Source organism: Hemiscyllium ocellatum, chromosome 2, assembly GCF_020745735.1.
Source record: "Hemiscyllium ocellatum isolate sHemOce1 chromosome 2, sHemOce1.pat.X.cur, whole genome shotgun sequence".
Lineage (NCBI taxonomy): Eukaryota > Metazoa > Chordata > Chondrichthyes > Orectolobiformes > Hemiscylliidae > Hemiscyllium > Hemiscyllium ocellatum.
This window is the reverse complement of record NC_083402.1, coordinates 80,512,905-80,526,057: the sequence shown is the minus strand read 5'-3', so window position 1 is coordinate 80,526,057 and position 13,153 is coordinate 80,512,905. Positions and strand designations below refer to the sequence as shown.

At 44.7% G+C, this 13,153-nt stretch overlaps 1 protein-coding gene across 1 annotated transcript in view; it reads left to right on the top strand.

Moving 5' to 3' along the window:
* Positions 1 to 13,153, top strand: part of LOC132825905 (transient receptor potential cation channel subfamily M member 6-like) — a 160,000-nt gene that overhangs the window by 123,896 nt on the left and 22,951 nt on the right. Inside the window, exons 33-34 of the mRNA XM_060841531.1 lie at positions 6,171 to 6,236; positions 7,436 to 7,722. Of these exons, the coding sequence (XP_060697514.1) occupies positions 6,171 to 6,236; positions 7,436 to 7,722 (353 nt within the window). The remainder of the gene's footprint in view (positions 1 to 6,170; positions 6,237 to 7,435; positions 7,723 to 13,153) is intronic.

The following is a 13,153-nucleotide window of genomic DNA, read 5'->3' as shown; positions in this document are numbered from 1 at the left end:
TTTCAGGCCCAAATAACAGTACAAATAAAATAATTTTATCAGACAATAGTGATAGGATTATGATATAGAAGAAGAAATAAGTAAGCACCTAATAAATGTGCATTACCAATCGGTAAGACAGTTTATCAGCATTGTCTCACCTTGAACCATTTTTGGATTTAGTTAGACTGGGCCAGAACCACAAGTGACAGGGTAGCTTCATTAAAATATTCACCAAGGCTCCACAGATAGCACTTTCTAAACCCTTGAGCACTACCACTTCAAAGGACAAGGGCAGTAGATACTTGGGAACAATCTGCAAGTTCCCCTCCAAGACACTCACCATCTTGACTTGGAAAAACATCACCGATCCTTCGCTGTCACTGGGTCAAATGTCTAGAATTCTTTCCCAAATGGCAAATGGACTGCAACAGTTTCAAGAAGGTAGATCATCACCATTTTTTCAAGAACATCTAGGGACAGGCAATATAACTTGGCCAATGATGCCTACATCTCATATGACTTAAAATAGAAATAAATTGCCCAGTAATAATGCACTCAGTCAGTTTCTTGGTGACAGACCAGAGGACCAGCATTCCACATCAGCTCTGCACCTCCAAAATAAGACCCCTAACTATGCCTCCCACCATTACCCCATCTACTGGCTGCAGCTCTGACTGCAGGTCACCCTGTGAAGTGATTTCTCTTCCACAGTGGTGAGGTAACAAATGTGGCATATGTTAGATCAAATCTTTTAAAAATGATGAGAGGATTAGACTACTTACAGTGTGGGAACAGGCCCTTCAGCACAACAAGTCTACACCGACCCTCCGAACAGCAACCCACCCAGACCTATTCCCTTATGTTTACCCGTTCACCTAACACTAGCATGGCCAATTTACCTAACCTACACATTTGGACTGTAGGAGGAAACCCACACAGACACAGGGAGAATGTGCAAACTCCACACAGACAGTTGCCTGTGGCAGGAATTGAACCCAGGTCTTCTGGTGCTGTGAGGCAGCAGTGCTAACCATTGTGCCACCCATAAGATGGCTTAAGATGGAGATGCTTTCCTCAATGGCAGGTTGCAGCCCCCTCATGCACTTAATTAAGTTAGGTTATAAGGTAAATTAATTAAATAAGCAGACATTCTGTCCTCTAATTTGCTTGTCCAGTCAAAATTGATGTCAGTTGATTGCCGCTGACAGTGTCAGGTTGGGATTCACGTTTGACCCAATGACAGCTCTTGCCCAAAATGGAAAAGTCCTTCTCATCATATCTTATCACAACATGGTTAAACTTATTCATTGTGATGCCTTTTTATAGCTTCATTAAAGTTTTTGCATCACAACCTTAGCTTTTCCAATAAGCTTTGACTTGATTTTTCTTTCTCTCGGAACTGAAATTCTGCCATTGAATGTGACATTTTCCAGGATGTTTCAGCAAGGTTCAGTCAGCTGTACATTTTTCAGTGGGTTCAAAAGCCTTTCACTCAGTAGCTCTCACTTAAAGAATTTTGAGAAGTTAAAGGGCAATTTTGACAAAATTTTAATGAAGTAAAATTTGTTTTGAGCATATGTTAAACAGCAGACAGATTAACCCTCATATTTACAAGGACTGAGTGGGGATACATATCATGGTAGAATGTGAAGGTTGGGAAAGTTGAAATCACTCAAGTTTAACAGCAGCCTTATAATTTTTTGTTCCATTTCCTGTCCTGTGGAAGTGCAGCACCATGTTAGCACTCTTCATCGCAACTATAACCAGACTGCCTTTAAGTAATGTAACCGCAAAACAACTAGTTATGTTTTAAAAGAGAAAGGTATTCCAATTCAGATATACTGGGTGATTAAAGGACTTTTAAGGATGTGTCTGCGCATGTATGTAGTTAGATGATGGCTCAGTGTTTTGCATCAAAGTAATAAGACATAGAATTGCTCCCGCTTCATCTAGTTTCCTAGCTGCTTGATCACACCAAGGGAATAAGCTGCAAAAATGCTTTTTAATAGGGTTTCATCATAGAGCTGCTGACCTAATTGTCCTTCCAAAGAAATGGTACTTGTTTTCAACAGGGTAGAGCTGAAAATCTGTTGCTGGTTAAAGCACAGCAAGTTAGGCAGCATCCAAGGAATAGGAAATTCGACGTTTCGGACATAAGCCCTTCATCAGGAATGAGGAGAGTGTGCCAAGCAGGCTAAGATAAAAGGTAGGGAGGAGGGACTTGGGGGAGGGGCGATGGAGATGTGATAGGTGGAAGGAGGTCAAGGTGAGGGTGATAGGCCGGAGTGGGGTGGGGGCGGAGAGGTCAGGAAGAAGATTGCAGGTTAGGAGGGCGGTGCTGAGTTGAGGGAACCGAATGAGACAAGGTGGGGGGAGGGGAAATGAGGAAACTGGAGAAATCTGAGTTCATTCCTTGTGGTTGGAGGGTTCCCAGGCAGAAGATGAGGCGCTCCTCCTCCAGCCGTCGTGTTGTTATGTTCTGCCGGTGGAGGAGTCCAAGGACCTGCATGTCCTTGGTGGAGTGGGAGGGAGAGTTAAAGTGTTGAGCCACGGGTAGTTGGGTTGGTTGGTCCGGGCGTCCCAGAGGTGTTCTCTGAAGCGTTCCACAAGTAAGCGGCCCGTCTCCCCAATATAGAGGAGGCCACATCGGGTGCAGCGGATGCAATAGATGATGTGTGTGGAGGTACAGGTGAACTTGTGGCGGATATGGAAGGATCCCTTGAGGCCTTGGAGGGAAGTGAGGGAGGAGGTGTGGGCGCAAGTTTTGCATTTCCTGCGGTTGCAGGGGAAGGTGCTGGGAGTGGAGGTTGGGTTGGTGGGGGGTGTGGACCTGACGAGGGAGTCACGAAGGGAGTGGTCTTTGCAGAATGCTGATAGGGGAGGGGAGGGAAATATATCCCTGGTGGTGGGGTCCGTTTGGAGGTGGCGGAAATGATGGCGGATGATACGTTGTATACGGAGGTTGGTGGGGTGGTAGGTGAGAACCAGTGGGGTTCTGTCTTGGTGGCGGTTGGAGGAGCGGGGCTCAAGGGCGGAGGAGCGGGAAGTGGAGGAGATGCTGTGGAGGGCATCGTCGATCACGTCTGGGGGGAATCTGCGGTCCTTGAAAAAGGAGGCCATCTGGGCTGTGCGGTGTTGGAATTGGTCCTCCTGGGGGCAGATGCGGCGGAGACGAAGGAATTGGGAATATGGGATGGAGTTTTTACAGGTGGCAGGGTGGGAGGAGGTGTAGTCCAGGTAGCTGTGGGAGTCAGTCGGTTTATAGTAAATGTCTGTGTTGAGTCGGTCGCCTGAGATAGAAATGGAAATGTCTAGGAAGGGGAGGGAGGAGTCTGAGACAGTCCAGGTGAATTTGAGGTCGGGATGGAAGGTGTTAGTAAAGTTGATGAACTGTTGAACCTCCTCGTGGGAGCACGAGGCAGTGCCGATACAGTCATCGATGTAGTGGACGAAAAGGTGGGGGGGTGGTGCCAGTGTAGTTGCGGAAGATGGACTGTTCCACATATCCTACGAAGAGACAGGCATAGCTGGGGCCCATGCGGGTGCTCATGGCAACTCCTTTAGTTTGGAGGAAGTGGGAGGATTGAAAAGGGAACTTATTCAGTGTGAGGACCAGTTCAGTCAGTCGAAGGAGGGTATCAGTGGAAGGGTACTGGTTGGTGCGGCGGGAAAGGAAGAAGCGGAGGGCTTTGAGTCCTTCGTGATGGGGGATGGAGGTGTACAGGGACTGGATGTCCATCGTGAAAATAAGGCGTTGGGGACCGGGGAAGCGAAAATCCTGGAGGAGGTGGAGGGCGTGGGTGGTGTCCCGAACGTAGGTGGGGAGTTCTTGGACTAAAGGGGACAGAACCGTGTCGAGGTACACGGAGATGAGTTCGGTGGGGCAGGAGCAGGCTGAGACAATGGGTCGGCCGGGGCAGTCAGGTTTGTGGATTTTGGGCAGGAGGTAGAAACGGGCGGTGCGGGGTTGTGGGACTATGAGGTTGGAGGCGGTGGATGGGAGATCCCCTGAGGTGATGAGGTTATGGATGGTCTGGGAGATGATGGTTTGGTGGTGGGAGGTGGGGTCATGGTCAAGGGGGCGATAAGAGGAGGCGTCCGCGAGCTGGCGTTTGGCCTCAGCGGTATAAAGGTCGGTGCGCCAAACTACTACCGCGCCTCCCTTGTCTGCCGGTTTGATGGTGAGGTTGGGATTGGAGCGGAGGGAGTGGAGGGCTGCATGTTCTGAGGGTGAGAGGTTGGAGTGGGTGAGAGGGGTGGACAGGTTGAGTCGGTTAATGTCGCGGCGGCAGTTGGCTATAAATAGATTGAGGGCGGGTAAGAGGCCAGCACGGGGTGTCCAGGTGGATGGGGTGCGTTGGAGGCGGGAGAAGGGGTCGTCAGAGGGTGGGTGGGAGTCTTGGTTGTGAAAGTAGGCATGGAGGCGAAGGCGGCGGAAGAATTGTTCAATATCTCGCCGCGTGTTGAACTCATTGATCCGAGGGCTTAGGGGAATGAAGGTGAGGCCCCTGCTGAGGACTGATCTTTCATCCTCAGAGAGGGGGAGGTCTGGAGGGATGGTGAAGATCCGGCATGGCTGGGAGCTAGGACCTGGTGTGGGACTGGAGCTGGGGGTGGGGGCGGGGACAGAGATCGACGTAGGGGCGGGGTCAGAGATCGACGTAGGGGCGGGGTTAGACGTGGTGACGTTGCTTGGGGTGGGGGCGGGGTCATGCGTCGTGACAGAAATAAGCGTGGGGGCGGGGTTACGTGTGGTGGCAAAAGTCGGCGTGGGGGCGGGGTTATGTGTGGTGACGAAGGTTTGTGTGAGGGCGGGGTTACGTGTAGTGACGAAAGATGGCGTAGGGCGGAGAAACCTGAGGCGTTGTGGTCCTGCAGGTTAGTGATGTCAGTGGGGGCGGAAGTGGCTGCGGCGACGGCAACCGAAGGGGCGGAAATGGTTGTGGCGACGAAAGAACTGTAGTCATTCCCGGTAGCCGCGGGGGTTGCGAGTCCATCGGCGATCTTCCTGGCAATCGTGGAAGCGGTTGTCTGTGCGGTGATCGCCGGGGCGGTTGTTTGGGCAGCGATCGCGGAAGCTCCGAGGTCGGTGGGGGCGGAAGTGACGTCACGGTCGGCAGCGGCTGTTGGTGCCGCGGGCGCTGTAGCGGCCACATGTGTAATGGCGTCCGACAGGCCGATAGAAGATTCTGGAACAGTTGAGGAACCACGAGTGTCGGGGTAAGTACATGAAAGTTTTCGGTACTTACTGTCTTTAATTTCTGATATGGCTAGGAAGAACTGTTTGTTTAGTGTGTGGATTCTTCTGTAGATGAAGAACAGTAGAGGTCCTTTGCAGGTCTGTGAGAGTGTTGTCCTGAGCTGGGGTAGGGCTGATTGCAGGGAATGTAGGTAGCGACGCATGGCTGCAAGGGTGGAGCGGAGGATCCGGAGGGAGGTCTGATGCTGGAGGCTTCGGATTTGTTGTAGGTACAGGTTGTCCTGGTTGGGTCCAAATATATTGGGGAGACGGGCCGCTTACTTGCGGAACGCTTCAGAGAACACCTCTGGGACGCCCGGACCAACCAACCCAACCACCCCATGGCTCAACACTTTAACTCTCCCTCCCACTCCACCGAGGACATGCAGGTCCTTGGACTCCTCCACCGGCAGAACATAACAACACGACGGCTGGAGGAGGAGCGCCTCATCTTCCGCCTGGGAACCCTCCAACCACAAGGAATGAACTCAGATTTCTCCAGTTTCCTCATTTCCCCTCCCCCTACCTTATCTCAGTCGGTTCCCTCAACTCAGCACCGCCCTCCTAACCTGCAATCTTCTTCCTGACCTCTCCGCCCCCACCCCACTCCGGCCTATCACCCTCACCTTGACCTCCTTCCACCTATCACATCTCCATCGCCCCTCCCCCAAGTCCCTCCTCCCTACCTTTTATCTTAGCCTGCTTGGCACACTCTCCTCATTCCTGATGAAGGGCTTATGCCCGAAACGTCGAATTTCCTATTCCTTGGATGCTGCCTAACCTGCTGTGCTTTAACCAGCAACACATTTTCAGCTCTGATCTCCAGCATCTGCAGACCTCAATTTTTACCCTTTCAACAGGGTAGACTAAGCACATTTGAAGAGTGGGAGATAAGGTATATTTAATGTAAACTTTTAACATTGTTTTAAATATGTTTCTTTTTTTGCAGCTGTTGAAAGAAATAATTTAATGAGGCTTGCCCAGGCAATACCATTCACCCCCGTTGATCTCTTTGGTAATATTAATGTACTTCTGTTTTGATTTAAAGATCTCATTGCTTGTGGGACAGGGATTATTAATTGGGAGAACAAAATGATGATGTTGGGCAGTGTGTTCTGCTCAGTGAAAGCACAGATCTGGCACATTCTTATTGCTCAGTGGTTAGCAATGCTGCCACACTTAACCAAAGGCCTGTGTTTGATTCCTCCCTTTGGCGACTGTCTGTGTGAAGTTTGCACATTCTCACTGTATTTATGTGGGTTGCCTCCAGATGATTCGTGTTCCTCTCACAGTCCAAAGATTTGCAGGTTAGGTTTTTGGCCATGTTAATTTGCCCATAGAGTCCAGGGATGTGCAGACTAGGTCGCTTAGCCATGGGGAATGCAGGGTTACAGAGATACAGTAGGGGGCTGGGTCTGGTTCTGGGTGGGGTACTGTTCGGAGGGTCAGTCTGTACCAATGGGCCAAATGGCCTGCTAGCAATGATGTAATTTCTTCTAAGGCTCAGCGCTGGGGTTTGATTCCAGCCTTGGGCGACAGTCTGTATGGAGTTTGCACATTCTCCCTGTGTCTGCATGGGTTTTCTCCGGGAGCTCCGATTTCCTCCCGCAGTCAAAAGCTGTGCAGGTTAGGTGAATTGGCCTTGCTAAGTTCCCATAAAGTTCAGGGTTGTGAAGGCTAGGTGCATTAGTCAGGGGTAAATGTAGAGTAATGGGGGACTGCGTCTGGGTGGGTTACTCTTCGGAGAGTCAGTGTGGACTTGCTAGGCCGAAGGGCCTGTTTCCACACTATAGGGATTCTTTGATTCTAAAATCAAAATGAGAATCTTTCTTTCGTTGTTTGTTTTCTACTTTCTTCTGTTTGCCCAATCCATTGTGTAGGGAGAGAGTAATTCTTGAAAAAAATAATGTTTTCATTTTAATTAGCTACAAAATAGATTTGAAGGCAAGTTTTTCAGGTAATCAACAGCGTGTAGCAGTTGATCCTTACATACTTGGTGTGTATTTTATGCATTGGAACCTGAACAGAACTTGAATAAAGTAAAAGACTGTGGTGCCCAGAAGTACTTTGATGAGCAATTGGTTCACGTTGCTTGAAAATGTACACATTTTTTGAATATTATAAAGTTGTCAATAGAGATATTGCTACAACAGTCCACTTTTTGCAAATGTTAACAAGTTGAAGATACCACTATCATTTTGTATTTTTGTGCAGCTGGTGAGGAGGTAACCATTTACAAGTTGGAGGAGAGTTCACCAGTAAACCTGGACAAGAGCATGTCCTCCTGGTCTCAACATGGTTTGGCTGCCATGATTCATGTCCTTTCCAAGGAAGAAATGGATGGAGGTCTTCGTCGGGCTATGAAGGTGTGCTGCACTTGGTCAGAAGAAGATGTGCTGAAAAGTGGGCAGACTTACATCATAAAGTCCTTCCTGCCAGAAGTAGTCAAAACTTGGCAGAAAATCTTTAGTGAAGGAACAGTGCTACATCTGTGTCTGAGGGTAAGTGATTGGAGGTGAATGGGAGGACTTATCAATATTTTTGAGGGCTGGAGGATACAGCTAAAGATTTCCAATGCTCTAGGTAACTTCTGCTCATATCCTAAATATGTTAGTTTCCAACCTGCCCTCAAAGTTTCTCTTGAATTTGTGTGGAATAGTGTTTCTAATTGATTTTTACCAATCCAGCAGCATTGATGGAGCTCAGATACCCAGGGTAACTACTCCCCATATTTTTCACCAGCAAAGGGCTCAAGAAAGGATTGACAGCTGGTATGCCTGGAAGATCAAAGTCAACTAGTCTCAGAAAAGGATCTCTGAGAATTAATTTTAAATAAATTCAGCTCCCTAATAAAGGGATAACTGATGAAGGGAGGCAATGGCAAAGAGGTATTATCGCTGGACTGTTAATCCAGTATCATTTCCCCAGTCCCACCCCAACATCCTATTTATCTCTCAGCTCCACACCCCCCACACCCCCCCAATTTCCTGATGAAGGGCTCATGTTTGAAATGTCGACTCTCCTCCTCGGATGCTGCCGTGCTTTTCCAGCACCACATTTTTTAACGCTGACTCTCCAGCATCTGCTGTCCTCTTTTTCTCTCCATCACTGTTAATCCAGAAAACTAAGTAATATTCTGGGGAATTGAGTTTGAATCCCACCATGGCTGATTATTTGAATTTTTTAAAAAATGGAATTAAGCATGCAGTGATGACCGAGAAACCACTGTTGAATGTCAGAAAAAAACATCCGGTTTGCTAAAGTCCATTAGGGAAGGAAACTGCCATCCTCACCTGGTCTGGCCTACAAGTGACTCCAGACCCACAGCAATGTGGTTGACTGTTAACTGCCCTCTGGGTAATTAGGGATGGACAGTAAGTGCTGGCCTCGCCAATGATGCCCACATTGCCAGAATGAATAAAAAAAACTGAAAAGTTCTATGTGCAGGTCATTAATTTCACACAGTCCCATCTTCTTACCTCATATACTCTGTTTGTCAGCCAGGGATCCTGGAAGGCCTCATCAGAGAAGGGAGGTGCCATCCTAATCTTCAATAACTCCTCTCCACCCACCTACAGGTGCGCGCAGGCGCAAGCACACACACGCCTAATCCTGTTTCCCTATAAACATTTAGGTTTTTGTTTGCTAATATTGCCAACAGTAATCCTTAAACTATGAACAAACAATTTCTTCAGGATCATATATATTTATTTTACAAGGACGTGTGTTACAATTTTAAATTCCTCTAACCCTCATTCTCCAGACACAATTTTAAATTTAACAATTTTACCTGTTGTAGTAACTGAGCCCTTTGCTCGTTACAGGACAGTCTCAGGAAATAATGAATTTTGATAGTATGCATAGAGTAATGAAGAATGACCGTTTAATTTGCTCAATTTATTAAATTTATCTGAGACTTAGAAAGGATCAACATTGCCTTGAAAATCAATTGAAGGCGAGAGTGTGGGACTTTGGTTGGGTTGGAGGAAGGGTGAGTAGATGGAGGTCACTAACACTAGTTAAGAGAGTGACAAGTCAAGAAAACTGTTTTTTCTCAGCAGCCCACTACCCCCAACCTTCCTAGTGCTGGTTGCTTCAATCAGGCTGTAAAGGCTTTGTGTATGGCAATCTCATCCTCACCTGTCATTTCTACCAGAAACCCGCTCGCAATTCAAAATCTATATATGTTTTCTTTTCAACTTCATTCTGTGTAGTACTTCCCTGGCTTGCCTTTAGTTGACTGTCTCTGGATCAGTGGTGCTGGAAGAGCACAGCAGTTCAGGCAGCATCCAACAAGCAGCGAAATCGATGTTTTGGGCAAAAGCCCTTCATCAGGAAGGGCTTTTGTCCGAAACATCGATTTCGCTGCTCGTTGGATGCTGCCTGAACTGCTGTGCTCTTCCAGCACCACTGATCCAGAATCTGGTTTCCAACATCTGCAGTCATTGTTTTTACCTCTTTAGTTGACTGTCATCAGTGATCCCTTTAGTAGACCTTAGTAAGATTTACTTCTCTCCTTCATGGTTTCAATAGCTTTGGGTTGTGGCCAGACCTTGAAATCCAGTTCTTTTAAAAAGCTTCTTGAAAAGAAAGCTCTCAATTTCATCTATATCTTTTGTTGGTGTGTTTTCTCCTTAACTGTCTCCTACTTTCAATCACTTCCTTACACTATTGTATACATGCATTAATGAACCTTGGAGAAACTTAACTGTCCCACACAATATTCTCGTAATATCATTAAAACAGAATCAAACATCCCCATTTGGTCCCAGATAGTGCATATTTTGTTGTTTTTTGTTTCCATTTCAAATAATAGTTTATTTTCTCATGTTGTGCCTGTCTTGTTTCATTTAAACATTATACCACTTTCAAATGTCAGTGTTTTTTGCAGTCAAAAGTGGGCATTGTAGATGCTAGAGATTAGAGTCAAGATTAGAGTGGTGCTGGAAAAGCACAGCAGGTCAGGCAGCATCTGAGGAGCAGGAAAATCGATGTTTCGGGCAAAAGCTCTTCTTCAGTGTTTTTGTAGTGTTTGTCTATTTTTCCCCTTTTTTGATATTCAGAAACCGTCCAGTTGGCATTTTTTTAAATATATAAAATGAAATCTGTTTGGTGCTTTAAAATCTACCTTTGAGTTCTTGAAAAGCAACTTGCAGCAATTAATTTTGTCAGTTCCAATTGGTGATTTTTAAATCAGAGACAGAAGTGCTCTCAATCTGTTTAGAGGCAAGTTTCATATCTCCTCTTCTCAAGCACTTTATTTTGGAAGATACCAAATGAACTGAATGGTTAAAGCCAAGTCTGTGAAAGGTAGAGCCTTTAATTGAAATTGCACCATGCTGTACTTTAATTCTGAAAACTGCTGGATTGCTTGCTGTATCATCAATATTCATGTACATCTGGAAATGAAACAAAAGTATCCTTTTGACTCTCCTGAGGAGCTCAAAGGGTAGAGCTTCTATTCATATTTGTCAGTTTAGAAGTTCAAATTTTAATCATGCCTAATGTTTCCATTTAGCCGGATGGAAATGATGCTGCAGCTTGATTGTAAGGGGGAAGAAAAACTTATCATCTGCGTACAAATGTGACACTTTTTTGAGATGCATTTTTTGCAACTTTTCCCCAGTTAATAAAGAATTAAACTCTGTGTTAAACTGTTTTATTTCCATTTTTTTTAACCTATCTTTTCTCTAGCTTCTCTAAACATTTTTTTAGATACCTGAAGAACATGAAAAATCATTTGTAACATTATCGACTTCCAAGGAAATTACTCACATTTTCTCATCAAGGAAGGCAGAGTTTTATTTTGAAACGAAAAGATTAAATTAAAGCTTTTTGTTCAATTCCTTTTGCCTCAGGAACCTTTTCAAATAAGTGTAATAAAGCTAAGGAAAAATAACATGGAAGAAAAGGTTAGCTTTTATAGCTAAGCAAATTGTTCAACATTTGAGTGGATACATAAATAGGAAAGGTTTGGAGGGATATGGGCCGGGAGTAGGCAGGTGGGACTAGTTTAGTTTGGGATTATGTTTGGATTGGAGCGAAGTGTCTGTTTCCATGCTGTATGACTATAATACAAACTTGAACAATGAACAAGGGGTCAGAGTACTTCCCAAATCTCTCTCCCTTAAACCAATTTTCAAATTCTGATGTTTCTGATTTAATCTCGTTTGAATGCAAAGGTTGCAAAATGTGTCTTTAATTTGATTTTTTTGCAAAAAAATACTCTCGTACAACTGTTTGAAAAAGTTCAAATTGGATTTCAGGTATCCTAGCAACCATTAATTACTTCAAGGAGGACTGTTTTGGTGACTTTCAGATTTGTAAAGTAAATTTTGCTAAAATTAAATGCACTAAGTTTTTTAACTTACTTTTTTTTCCTATTCTTTAAGTTTCACCAGCTTCAATGACAGCTTGAACTGGAATATCCTTTCCTTTTGTCCTTTCTTTAAAATGTGTGGCCCCCAACCAATTCATTTTGGCACTTCTTTTGCTTAAATCTGCATTCCTGGGCAACCTCAGAAAAACAATTATAATCCCATCATACACAATCTTTGCCATCATGAAATCACACTTCTGACAGCCTCTTTTGTAAGATTTAGATTAAGTTTGACAGTTACAGACTGTAGAAAATGCAAGGCAGAGTCTGAAGTGATGTAAATGTAATTTGTTATGTCTTGAGCAGTTTTAAATACAAATAGCCAGGAAATGCATGCAACTGTGATACGTGAGAGCACTTTTCCCCTTGGCCACAATCTTGATTTCTCCTCAGTTTCTGATTCCTAGTTAATGTTCATGTGTTTGCCAGAGAAGGAAGAGAAACTGCCAGATGCTCTATTGCTATGCCTATTAATTGTATAATATTCAGAAAGGCACCATGTCTAATACCATTTAACGGCTTCAGTTAGAGTGTAGAGCATAAAGGTCATCACAAACTTTCCAGTTCCAAGACCTAATTAGCTAGAGGCTAGACAGTAGCAGAAATCCCCTCTTGTCAACCCTTCCTGCTATCATGCAAGGGCGTTAAATTCTTTCTGTAGTGTGGTTAAGATTGAACAAGAGGTGGAAGATGAAGATTCTGTGAGGAATTGTGGAACTATCTACTTTTATAAGAAGATTAGAAAAACAGATTTTTAAAATTGTGATAGGCCAGTAACTGTAGGTATACGAGTGTGCTCGTTTACAAACTACTGAAAGATAATATCTAAGTATCAGAAATAGTTAAGAAGGCAAATGGTATTTAAGCCATACCTAAAAGGGTGTGGAACTTAAGAGTAAGGAAGTCTTGCTGGTTTGGTGATATCATATCTGGAGTACTGAGTACAGTTTAGGTTTCCTTACTTAAGGCAGGTTCAGAAGATTGAATTTTGGAATAAGAGGGGTTTATATGTGAATATTGAATGGAAATAACCCTTTGTTCTCTGCAGTTTAGACGAACAAGAGGTGATCTTGTTTAAATGTGTTGTATTCTTGAAGAGCATGACAAGACAGCCACTGAAAGGCTGTTTTCCTGGCTGGGAGCTTTGAATTATGATAAGGGATTGTAATGAAGAGAAACTTCTTCATTCAGAGATTTTAATGTTTGAACTTCCCTACATCATGGGATACTATGTTCTTGGGTCTGGTCAAGACTGAGAAGATAAATGTCTGAGGGTGAGTGGATAGGGTGGAAAATTGGAGATGATGTAAAAGATGAGCCACAATCACATTGAACACAGGAGCAAGCTTTGACTGCCACATGGCTTGCTCCTGCTCTAGCCCTTATGAGTTGCACCCTATTTTGGATGGGATATTGAAGAAATAAAAGTCAAAATTCAGGTTAAAATTTACTAAGGGGAATATTTTGTACACACTATATGCTGTATACTCTTTATAAGTGTATTTAGAGTTTTGTCATGCGCAAAGAAATCTTTGAACATTTTCCAACAGTTT